This window comes from Cervus canadensis, chromosome 5, assembly GCF_019320065.1.
Source record: "Cervus canadensis isolate Bull #8, Minnesota chromosome 5, ASM1932006v1, whole genome shotgun sequence".
NCBI classification, from domain to species: Eukaryota; Metazoa; Chordata; class Mammalia; order Artiodactyla; family Cervidae; genus Cervus; species Cervus canadensis.
In genome coordinates, this window is record NC_057390.1 from 28,509,735 (window position 1) to 28,522,969 (window position 13,235).

Consider the following 13,235-nt stretch of genomic DNA (forward strand, 5'->3'; position numbering starts at 1 on the left):
TTGGGTAAATTGTAATTTTTTTATTGGAAAACAAATATACAACTTGGAATGGATTTGAGGCAAATTGTGCCATAAGCAGATTTTCTTTAAGTGGCTAAAACAAAGTTTAAAAAGCAAGTTAACAATAAAAGAAAATGTTTCTGGTATAGGACCAGCAGTACAAAAAAATAGTGTACGAGTACCTGGATAAAACACCCGTTTTGCAATAGTGCAACTTTTAAGTACATATTGTTGACTGTCCGTAGTCCACGCAGAGTTACAACTCCACACTTCAACAACAACATGCTGACAATTCCTAAAGAAAACTACTCAAAAAAAAAAAAAAAAAAGGCATAACCCAGATGTTCCCTCATTTGACCAACTCCATCTAAGTTTAGATGTGCAGAAGGGCTTAGATATATCCAGAGTAAGCCACATGCAACATGTTACTTGATCAATTTTCTAAAATAAGGTTTCAGGACAATGACAGTAAGATAAGGGAAGAAAACATGGAGGAATGAAGTCCTAATTACTATACATGCATATTTTTTTTGACAGTAGGGGGAAACCTTTTACAGATAAGTTACAAACAAAGAAAAGGCAAATAAACAATTTTGTACAAGAAATTTAACACATTCTGTACAATGTCTTCACTTTGCTGTCATCATTTGTACAAACTCTGAAAAAGAAGAAGTATACAAAGATGTTGAGTCAGTGGCAAAAGTCTGTCAAAACCAATCACACTTACTCAACTACTGAGCAGTTCCCACTCCCCTGTCCTTCCTCAAAATTATAAAGTACAGAGGAAAGCTAATTTACTGCTAAGGCTGGATTCTTCATAAATCAAAAATTATTTATGATTATTAAGAAATAAACCAAATGATTGCTTTAGTTTACAATATATACTTCTGAAGCATGTATAATTTCAGACTTAAAGCTAATTGGAGGGAAGGAGAATCCAATGAAAGACATTAAAGTCACCTTAATTCTGAGGATCCTGAAATAAGTTTAAAGAAGCTTTTCAAACTGTCCCACAATGGTTACCAAAAATTGTTTTATCCTAGTTTGGAGTGCAGTGCTTCTTTTAAAAGAGTAGAATCTGATAGTAAAGCACAAGATAAGGCTGTGACAGTGAAAAGACTTACCTTCATAGTTTACTTGACCATCACCATCAATATCTGCTTCCCTGATCATTTCATCAACCTCTTCATCTGTTAACTTCTCTCCAAGGTTTGTCATCACATGGCGGAGCTCTGCTGCACTAATATAGCCATTACCATCCTACAAAAAAATTTAGTAAAATGTCTGAGCAATATTATAGATACAATGAGCTGGATAAGAAGTTTACTAAACTTCACATTCGGGAGCAAAATATACTTCAGAAATCCACAGAAACCTTTATTTAACTATTTCTTAGTTCCAAAGTCAATACCTCTTCTGCCACAAAACTAATACTATATATATATGTATATATATATATAATTATTGGGCTTCCCTCATAGCTCAGTTGGTAAAGAATGTTATTAGGAAATCTCCTTCTACACTAAATTCTTAGAAAGCTTTTGCTTGATATTAAAGTATGTTGGCAAATAATCACAAAAACAAGTTTTCAAAGATTAAGAGATCCTAATATATTTAAAAATCCTCAAATTAAAACGGAACAAATCCAGTTTCATATACTTACCTTATCAAACACACGGAATGCTTCTCTAATTTCTTCTTCACTGTCTGTGTCTTTCATTTTTCTTGCCATCATTGTCAGAAATTCCGGGAAGTCAATTGTGCCATTACCTGCGATGGTATTGGTTGAAATATTACAATATTTGAAATATTGTATTACAATAGAATTTAAATGCCCCTTCTTCAACTCCCTCTTCTCAAACCCAGAATTAAAAAGATGTACCATCAGCATCTACTTCGTTAATCATGTCCTGTAACTCTGCTTCTGTGGGATTCTGCCCAAGAGACCTCATTACAGTTCCCAATTCCTTTGTTGTTATAGTTCCATCACCATCCTTGTCAAATAGTGAAAAAGCTTCTTTGAATTCTGTTTGAAAAGAAAACACAATCCAAATGTACAGGTTAAAAATAAAGTAACCTAAGCGAAATGTATTAATCAACTCTCAAAGCAAAGGTATTATATGGAGATAGGACCTGAAATGGGGTTTTTATTCCTGAAGGATTAGGTGGAAAACCTTGTGGTATTTCAAACTTTTTTAGTTAATCATATGCTCATACTGATCTACCTGGGAGTTTTTTCCATCTAAAAATCTCACAGGGAACTCCAAAATCTAGACTAGATAAAAGTCAAATTATTGTTGAAAAAGCAGAACCCCAAAACCCCAAATGTCTGGCTTCTGTATTTTCTGTTGAAGCTGCTCTGTGGAACACAACTCTAATTACAGATCTAACCTACACTCACAATAGAAAAGGAAACTATTGTTACCAAATACGTTTATTTCTATACAGCAACTGTACTACTTACAGTAATCCTTAAAAGTAAAAATTAAGTCCATTTAATCACTTACTAAATTAAAAACAAAAAACTTTATAAACTTTAGAACATGCATTAAGCTAGTTTCCTTTTCTGGAGGACAGAAGAGACTATCACCAAATAATCTGTAATGATGTTAACAATGGGATGATAAAGGTATGTATGGCCAGTTTTAACTGTTATCACTGAAAACAAAAATAATTTAGATCTCTCTTCAGAATATAAATTCAGAGCTTGCAACAAAATGAAATATATTATTGCCTAAAATCTTTAAGATACTATTGTGAAATGATGTTGCTTTTATCAATAGTTCACCACTACATTACATGGAAAGCTACTAGAACAGTCTAGGATACCCGAATACAGAGAAACTAGAGATTTACTTTAACAGTGCAAGAGCACATATTAATGAGCTAATAACAAAGCAAGTAGGAACAGAGATACTAGGCTCAATCAGCAAGTAAATACAAAAACATAAAACACAGAAACTAAAAGAAGAATTGGGAACTCAACTGCCTGGGCTTAAAAGAATTCCAGCTCTGCTACTAACTAGTAATGGAACCGTGGGCAAATTTTCCACCTCAGCGTCCTCATTTTTGTTACTTGGGGCTAACTGTACCTTCCCTTGTGGCTCAGCTGGTAAAGAATCCGCCTAAAATGTGAGACCTGGGTTGGGAAGATCCCCTGGAGAAGAGAAAGGCTACCCACTCCAGTTTTCTGGTCTGGAGAATTCCATGGACTGTATAGTCCATGGGGTCACAAAGAATTTGGACACGATTGAGCGACTTTCACTTGTTCACTTGGTATCTACTTCCCAAATTAAATAATTAATATAAGTAAAGCACACTGAACTATGCCTGGCAAGTACTTAAATATCAAGAAAGAGATGATATCATTTGCCTGTAACCTTACACTGCCAAAGGGTCTCGCTATTTGTCTCCTGCATGTAGATCTGACCAAATTTCTTATCTTTTTTCTCTCCTTGGCCATTTCGTCTATGCCCACAAATGATGAAGACTTCAGTTAGTCCACTCATCTCTCTCAACGTATTATATTTCTGACATCCTACAGGACATCTCCCCCTAGCTGACCTCAAGGAAAACTTAATTAAAATGAATTCCATATATAGCAACCCTAGGAACACAAGCAAGTTACCTTAACTCTTTTCCCCTGAAACAAGGCCTGCTGAATTCTGCTATTTAAATACTGTCTGATTCTTTTTTCATCTCTACATCCAACATTTTGGTTAATGGCCCCATCATCTTTTATCTGGACTATCACAATAGCCTCCTAATGGGTTCTTTATTTAAAATTACCCACACAAGTACCTGAGTCCTATTACCATTTTGGATTATCCCATTATTTTCTTCTGCTTTGATTCTTTTAATTGTTTAGCTTTAGACTAGTATCACTGTAGTAAGTGCTACTTACTCTCAATGCTAAACAGTCCACTCTATTTAAATGTTACTTGTTTTCAGAGGAACTCACCCGATATTAGAAGCTTAGAACCAAACTACTGAATCTTATGAAAATATGCAGTACTAACCTAGACCAATTCAATGACAAAAGTAAATCAGTAATTCCTACAAAGAGCAGAATTTGATGAAAATATTTCCATTTTACCCGAGTTTTTTAAAAAACAGGATGTACAAATACTGTCTAGAAATACCAGATATAACTATCATCATAATCATTTTACTAAATGACTTAATTTCAAAAACGATTTCTGAAAGATGCATGCTACACATTTATGTATGTTATAAATTTCAAGAAGTTTAAGAGGCAGAAATACCTGTAAAAACCTGAAATAAAAATAAACTGAAAAATACAATTTAAATTCACCTTTTATAGCTCACCACCTGTGCTTCAGAACTTGTTTAATCTTCATGTATAGATGCATATCATTTTAAACAAGTAATTCCCATAAATATAAACCTAGCAGTCAAAACTCCAATACACTGTAAGAAAACAGGTCCTGTCACAGAACAGCTTTCTTCAATATAACTGATGGAACCTCCCAAAATCTATTCTAGTTATGCCTAAGTTGAAACTTTCAGAAGTCATATTATTTCTTGTTTTAGATTTTCATTAGCAACCACAGGATACCTCTCTAATTATGTTTTACATAAATTCACATTATTATTAAAACAGGTTATCATGAAACAAGAAAAATCTAATGGCTGTTAACCAATTTCTACTTATTTATAAAATTCTGAACTTAATGATCCTTTAAAAGGCCATATATTTAAATCCTTAAAGGCCTTTATTATTGAGTAAGATAAGTATTTTTTTTAATCAAGTGAGTTTTATCCCTACACTGAAATTTAAAAGTTTAGGCATAAATTTCTTTAAAGAAAAAAATTATTTTACATTTTTCCTTTAAATACCAACAACTAATGACATCATTGCAAGTCATCAACAAAATTCACTTGTTATTATTGATGTCACACTAGACTGTTCTGGATTGCTCTTTAAGACCAGGGTAACATAAACAATTCTAGGCACTTCACCTAAACTATAAGCGTACATTTTTCTAGGTCAAGTTACCTGCTAGAGGAATTTTAAATCAGTCAGTATATGAAGATAAAGCTAACTGAAAAAGTACCTTAGTATATTCAACTTTGCAACTCAAAAGTAAGGGACTCTAGGAGGAGGCAGAGTAATTGTTAGTATACAGTAGGTACTACTTTAGAACATATCTGTGTGGCACACATCTTTCAAAATTTCTCTATTCAGGAAATATTTACTCAGTCCTTACTGTGTGGGAGGTAGTGGCGAAACAAGAGGAATTAAGAATTTTTATTTTAGTAGCATAAAAGCTTTAGCTCCTCTACTTTAAAGGTTCACTAAAACCTGGGCTCCAAGAATAGTCTTTATTAAAAGCCTAGGAAAAGGCAGGGTAGGGAAAGAACCAAAACAGATTTTTCTGCTACTCTCACTAGAATTTAATTGTATGATAGGAACCAATGAAAAGACAGAATTTATCTTAAGGACAATATTCCATGAACTTTAAGTATCCTTTACAAAAATGCTATCAACCATTGAGGATTGATCCTCTTGTATTTAACAGACACAAACTACTTTTTAAAGAGTTGTATGTGTGTTTGGGAAAGGAGTAATGAGCACCAACTATGTAACTGGCACTTTGAATAATTCACTATCTACCCTAAAGTGAACATGCCGTGCCATGCAGAACTATCTGAGATTATGGAGAAACAAAGGCAAAGAAGACAGGTCTATTAGAGAAGGTAAGAACTTAAGATTGGAAATAATAGCCCGAGTCATACAGAAAAAACTATTACAGAATAACTTACATTTCATCAATACACCTAAAATACTATATATGAACAAAAGAAATCATTTCCAAAGCTCTGCTTGACTACTTCAACATACTCTATACACAAAAATTTACCAACCTGAAAGAGCAAATTCCCAACTTAAGTCAAATGCACATAATAAGAAATAAAACCTCCAAATAAAAAAAAAGAAATAAAAATAAAACCTGTCAAATTGGTCCTCAATGCTAATAGTTTTCTACTTTATACAGTCCAAGCAAATATTATCTGTGATGAGAATTTGAGATGATTTCTGGCTCTGCCAAGTCTGTGTATGAAGTGTGGGGTAGTAAAGTAATATCTGAGTTCCAACTGGGTTTCTCAGTTTTCCCTAGTTAAAAAAAAAAAAAGCTTTAGTGCTTTTGAGCACTTGAAACTCTTTGCCTATCAGGAAAACCACTGCAGTTAAAACTGCCTGATGCTTTCATTAGTAAGTCTCTAATCGAAGTCAAGGAATAGAGTTTGAAAAGCATTTCAACCCTGAAATTAAAAAAAAAAAAAAAAAAAAAACCATTTAGAAGTTTCCCCAACCTTTTCTTAACTAGCCACCTCAAAAATATTAGAATAAAATCAAAAGTACTACTGGTTCAGCATAATGACAACATGACATCAGGTTTTATGTAGCAATTTCACATCTCCCCAGCAAACTAAAGGATACAAAACTTCTAAACTCATTTCAATAGCTGTCACTGCTTTTAAGATAAAACTCAAATTTGCTGTATCTAAAAAACAGAATACTAACTTTTGGATCTAAGTTTTTCACTAGAGAAATGGTTATCCCCTGATTGACCGACCACATATGCAATTCTAAGGTTAAAATATCAGCTACTTTAAACCACGGTAAATTCAACATTCATTTTCTGATTTTACATTTCAAGTTAATTACCACTTGGCCTCTTTTCTTGTGGAGACTGGTTTGAAGTTGCAGAGTTAAAAACTGCCCAGAATTAATCTTTAGACTAAAATAACTTCAAGAAAAACAAAACAAAGAGCATCCCAACACCAGGCTCAAAAGTATACCTACATAACCTAAAAACATGTCTTTAATTACAGTTAGCCCCACACATCTTTCACAGTCAAGTTTACCTTCTCACTTGCCAGAGCAGGTTCAATTACTCTCTTACATTACACTTACTTGTTCCCATCTACTACACAGATCAAAGTCAATTCTTTCATACAAATATCTTTTTTTGAGAATGGCTTTTCAATTTATAAAATTCAACGGGTATAACCTAACAAAGTTATTTCTCACCTGCAATCTGCTCTTCAGTCAGTTGGTCAGCCTAAAAAGAAATCAAAGAAATAGGTAAGTGGCTTGACAGTATGTAGTTTAACAGTTACAGAAACAAATTTAAAAACACTTAGGGTTCATCTGGTTTCATAAACTTCTCAACTTCATTTAGTTCACTCCTTAGTACCAAACACGGGTGGGCAGAAAACACACTCTGGTTTATCTCCAAAGCTAAGCTACCTTGCCCCCAAGTTTAAGATGTGAAAAACATTTCAGATTATATTCAAAAGTCTAAATTTTACATAAATTAAAAAAAAGCAAATCTAGCACCCTAACAGTACAAAGTTTAATTGGAACTGTACTCTTCTAAAACAAGGATAGATGCAAAAGAAGCACTGTTTCCTTTTTCAAAGTTAGTATAAACTTAAGCTCATCTCCTCAGGTAGATAAAAACCATTAATACCAGAAATCTCCATCGAATCAAAAATAATAAACAAGAACTACATTTAAACTTTCCCTATAAGTGATTAAATACTTCACTTGGACGTGTGATGTTCCAAACCTCAAAAAACCCAAAGATTACTAAGCAAAACTCTTATCTATCAAAAAGATAAAAATCCAAGCTGTACTGGTTGGGGCAACATGAAAGTTACCAGTTTTACTCCTCACCTGCCATGTAACTACAGAGAATCCAGGATTCTGAATATTTGAAGTACATTATTTACAAAATGTTAAGTCCACTTATTCATTTTCTTTTGATGTTTAAAATTTCAAAGTGATAAGGTTTGTGTTGTTTTTAGCCAATTGGGGGAAAAAAAGTTACTTGTTTTTACTTAAAAAAAAAAAAAATGCATGTTCAGGCATTTGCTGAAACCCATTATATATGTTGCTTTTGTTCAATCTTCACAACCCTAAATGGTATTAATAATACCATTAATACTTTATCTTATAGATGGGGAAAAGGGCTAAGGTTAAATTTCAGGGAGCAGGAGTACAAAATTACTAACATGTAGGGTCAGAATTAAACACTTTTTGGACATATCCAATAACTCAAGTTTTAAATTCAGAGCACACTATAAAGATACTTGCAGAATAACAAGGTTCCCTGTTCCTCATGCGGCCTTCATCCGTGGACATGCACTGCTTATTGGAACATACATCCAGAGGCACTGACAAGAAATAGCTTCCTAGCTAACATTCCTACCTACAGGAAGTCAAGAATACTGTGATTAATCCATTCACTTATTGATATGAAAGAAAAATAAACACTGCCTGGTTTCATCTTAAATGAACACACCCCTGGAAAGGATAATAACCTGAATACAGGATGGCATTCACATTTTCTCTAGGGGACAGCATGAAAACATTTGAGAAGAAACCCAGAAAAGAAGAAATTTCTTTGCCTGATCAATTTTGATTTGACCTTGAAGCAAACGCAAGGTCTTTAGAATCTACTTTTATCCTTACAAATCCCAATTCTCCAAGTATTTGGTATAAAATCTGATTGTGTTCTCTACAAATAAGAATTAAAACCCATCCACTGTTATTTTTTACTTTGTTAGAGGCTATAGATGATTTACCTCTGATCTAATTCCATCCTGCAGGACTTCTATCATTTCTAAAAGAAGGGTAACATGGCATGGTGGAAGAAAAAAAGCATGGTGCTTTGAGGCATCACTGGTTTAGTATCCCAGCTCTGCCACCATGTGACCTTGGACATGTTATTCAACCGCTCATTGTCAACTTCATCTATAACACAGAATATTAATACCTACCTAGCAGAGTCATTGTGCAGTTAGAAGCTATATATAAAGAGCTAGCCCCAAAAGTTCAGTGAAAATTACTTTATGTAAGTTATTTAACCAAAGAACCTACAATGTTAATATTAAACACCAACCTGACTAGTTCAACTTCCACAGTGAAGGTAGACAGGTGGGGCATTATCAAACCCTTTATGTTCCTTTTTAAATTTGATTTAAGATGAGAAAATCTATTTCCACAAACTGAGGCCACAAGCCCAGGAACAAATGGGGCAGGAGAAAACAATTTAGGACTAACAATGTTAACCCAAAAGTGTGGAAAACACAGTAACATATGTGAAAGCTGAAAGAATGACTGCTATGTGCAGAAACTCAGACAGTGGGGTTTTTTTCAACAAGTTGTGACAGAGGAGATTTTGGGAAGACTCACATATGAAAGCTGAGAAGGTTTTAGGAAGAAAAAAACCTTCCTTTTGTATTTACTACTAACCCAGAGTCCAAGGCTTTAAAATAACCTTCATTAGTAACTTTCAGACTAAAGACTACTGAAAGTAAAAACACAAAGCTCCCTAGCACTGTAATTTGTATGCTTTTTCCAATGACATGCAAATAAATTTGGTTCTTATTTTTGTCTATGCATAGTGTCATTTTCTTAGTAGAACTAGAAGAACTATACTTTTGGGAAAACTCAAGCTCATTAAAATGTGTTTATCTCAGTGAAGAGTAATTCACTAGAGAGACGACGACTACTTACTCCTTTATGTCTACAAATATCGCTTTCAACTGCTACTGTCAACTCTAGAGAAAGCTCCCAAACGTCTAGAGAAATGCTCAGGTTCCAGCTGAGACTTACTGGACTAGACTGTGCATTTTGAAGAACCACAGGTGATTTGTAAACACTAAGAAAAACAGAGTCCACTAATCTAGACTACATGTGTGACCTTAAGGGAATTATGTACCTATTTAACATTTCCCAAATGGCATTCAAAAGCACGTATGGATACCACGGAGCTTATCTAGTGAAAGATTTTATAAAAATAATCCAAGATTCTTATCTCAATAAATATATGAGTCCATAGGGTTGAAATGGAACAAACTTTCGTTTTGCATTCATTCCTGTTTACTCCAAGTATTTCTTAGATACAACAAAGACTTCCATGCTAAGCAAAAATTTTTCTAGTTTCAGAAGTCAGGTCATTTGTTTTACCTAATATCAAAAGCAGCCTCTAAGTTATTTCAATAGAATTTAAAAGATACCTTTAATTCTGCTAGAACAGCACTTACTATACAGTATCTTGGCCCAAAAGGGAAACTAGAAGAAATTACTTAAAAATTAGGACCTTTACTAAAGGCCTAATTTGATCAGTCTACCTGAACCTAGAACTTTCAGTACTTTAATAGAGGCATAAATAATTTCTTTAGTCTAACAGAAACAGATCTTCTTGCTGTTCGATGGGTATTTATTTAGATTCAAGTGACCAAAAGTTCCACGTCTTCACATCTTTTACTTATCTCATCACCCCTGCTTCAAGTCTTCTTAAACTAATCAATCTCCCTTTCAACGACCATGTATCACCTATATGTAAAACCAAGAGCCACGTGAGCAAACTTATTCCGTATCAAATAAATGTTCATTCTTTGACTTTATGGAGTCCTAATTTTAAAACTTCAGGTCTTATCATTATAAAATTACCTACACCAGCGGTGAAGAACCTGCCTGCCAAGGCAGGAGACATAAGACAGGAGGGTTCGACCCTTGGGTTGGGAAGATCCCCTGGAGTAGGAAAGGGCAACCCACTTCAGTATTTTTGCGCGGAGAATCCCACGGACAGAGGAGCCTGGAGGGCTACAGTCCATAGGATTGCAGAGTCTGACACAACTGAAGTTAGCAAGGATGAGTCCCCAATATTTAGTTAACAATGACTGTCAAAAACACTCAAAACAGTAATGATGTGATCAGTAACTACAAAAGCTTACTTTTGGCAAAGGACCACGAAAGGGTAGATACAAACTGTGCCTCATCAAGAAAATCTGAGATCTTGATTTAATTATCAGATTGATTAGAAACAAAACTTATTTCTCATTTACATAATATAAAAAAATTCACCCAATTCAGAACCTTAATTACACGCCTATTTTCACCCAGAAGAATAAATTCCACCAGCATATTCAAATTTAGAATAAAATAATTAAAATATCAAAATGGAACGAGTACATCAAACAAATGTGAACTCCTCTTCCTACACCCATAACAGGGTGGAGGTTTCAGTTGGCAAGGATTCCCAACTCCTGTTTAAGATGTCACCTTGCCTCCTGGACACACCCATCGCCTGTAACCACTTGGCAGAAGGAACCACAAAGTAAGTATTGCAAATTACCGCTCTCATTAGACTTTTTTTAAACAGGAAAGAACAGGAGTTCCGGTCTCAAGTGACAGGAAAATGCTTTTTAAAAATCCCGTCCCCCAATATACTCTTCTATCACGATAGTCTTTGACAGCCATTAATGTACAAATGAATTAAACCGCACCTAAAAAATAACCTGGCATTTTCGCTACGGTAATAGGCAGTTATTTTCAAGGGTGTTGGAGCGGGGCAATACAGTGTTAATGGATCTTAAACATTTCAACGTGCACGTGAGCACTCAGAAGAGGACTGTGGCCCCTGTCAAAGGCATCCTTCCGATTGTTACTAGAGGGTAAGATCGACTTTGGTAACAGAACGGGAGTCACCCCGGAGCTGGCTTTCGGTGAGTGAATAGAAAAACGCCTTTCAAACGCCAGCTGGAGTCTCTGGCTTTCTCTAACGAGATGCGCAGTGCGAGGTTGCGCCTGACTTCAGATACAGTCATTTCCTTCAACGACAAAACCACTTAAATTTTTGTTAGAAATATTTAGCCTGCGGCTGGAATTAGGCCTCAAGGCCCATATGTAGCAGAAAGATCAGGATTCACCGAGCTTCCTTCTCGCCGCCGGGGGTGGGGTGGGGGGAGGGGAATCGGACGAGGCTGCCCTCCTCAAACGTTGCCCCACCGGACGACCCCGCAGCGCCGCGGGACGCCCAGACCTCCGCAGTCCTGCAGGTGCCAGCGCAGCAGCTGGGGCTCGAGCCGGGTCTGGCGGGCGACGGCCGCGGTCCCGAGCCCGCCCCGCCCCCGGCCGCTCCCCGCGGACTCGGCCCACTCAGCTTGTCCGCCCGCCCGCTCGCGCGCCCCCAGCTCCCTCCCGGCCCAGCACGCGGGGGCTGCGGGCTAACGGCGGCGCGGGCGCTCGCCCCGGGCCTCGCGCGCTCCCGCCCGCCCCCTCGGCGCATGGCGGCCGCGCGCGGACAAAGGCGCTTCCTGGCGCCCGCACCAACCGTCCGTTGGGCTTTTGAATACGGCCCCTGGCTGACCTTTTGAGATGCCCGACCCAAGGCTTCCGCGCTCCGGCTCCTCCCGCCCTTTAACCCTCGCCTACCCCGGGTGCCCCCGCCCCAGCTCCATCCACATCCAGCCTCTGAGGAGCCCGAAGGTCCCGGGGGCGGTGCGCCTGGCCCCCAGTACACCACGGGACACCTCCCTGAGGAGAGTGGGGGTTGGGAAGCACCTGCGACACAACCGCCGCGGACGCCCCCAGCCTCTGGCGCACCATCCCCCTGGCGAAGACCACTCCTAGAGAGTGTGAGAAAGGTTAGTTCCCTTTCGTCAGTTCGCTTCAGCCTCTTACACCCCTACAGGCCGAGCGCCCGCAGCTTAGCGACGCACTCACCATGCTGCAAGCGCTACCGGTCTCCGGGACGCAACCACACAACCACTCAGCTCGCTCGCTCCACTCGGACTAATTCTCCCCTCCGCCCCCAGCGCCTCATAAACACCTCCCTCCGCCAGATCCCTCCGCCACACTTCAGATAACGGAACATCATAAACGAGTCCCGGCCAACCCCCTCCCCTCCCAACTCCTCTCGAGACCCTTTTATCCACAATTATGTGATAGACGATGCAAAAGATAAAGGGAAGGGGACGAACGGATGACGTAACTGTGTTTCACTCCCTAGCGAGCCGTTAAAGAGCTGGTGGAGTGGCGCCTGAGAGGCGCTACTTTGCGGCGCGGAAGAGCATCGTAGTAGCGACGCGCAGCGCGATGATCGTTGAGCCCTCCTCTGATTGGCTGGTTCGTACCTGCAATGCGTCACTGGGGCTCGCAGCCGCTGCCGGGACGCGGTGCAGCTTCTGCCGTTGCGGCTCGGGCCGCGCTGTCCTGGCAACTGCGCTTGGCTGGAAAGCTTTCCTCCTCCACCCATCCTTCCTCGCCACATTTGCACGAACGCTTTCCCGCCCCGGTGTAGGGAGGTCTACGAAAATAGCGATTAAGAATGAAGCTGAAGACCCAGTGAAACCCGTTTCCCGCACTCTTCATCTCATCCTCGTTTATCCGCCTTGTGGAGGCCACACGTTTA

General features: G+C 38.2%; 1 protein-coding gene across 1 annotated transcript; it reads right to left on the bottom strand.

The window, feature by feature from the left end:
* On the bottom strand, positions 1-12,664 carry CALM2 (calmodulin 2). The gene is made up of 6 exons (XM_043468502.1): positions 12,548-12,664; positions 7,061-7,091; positions 1,883-2,026; positions 1,664-1,770; positions 1,125-1,260; positions 1-658 (listed from the first exon to the last, which is right to left on the bottom strand). The coding sequence occupies exons 1-6, from the start codon at positions 12,548-12,550 to the stop codon at positions 630-632; spliced, it is 450 nt and encodes a 149-aa protein (XP_043324437.1). The 5' UTR covers positions 12,551-12,664; the 3' UTR covers positions 1-629.
* Positions 12,665-13,235: the final 571 nt, after the last annotated feature.

Excerpts from the sequence above, each read along its gene's own strand:
- CALM2 (XM_043468502.1), bottom strand. Across the intron at positions 2,027-7,060 it reads GACTGAAGAGCAGATTGCAG|AATTCAAAGAAGCTTTTTCA; the intron begins GTGAGAAATAAC and ends CTTTTCAAACAG. Across the intron at positions 659-1,124 it reads TGGTCAAGTAAACTATGAAG|AGTTTGTACAAATGATGACA; the intron begins GTAAGTCTTTTC and ends CTTCTTTTTCAG.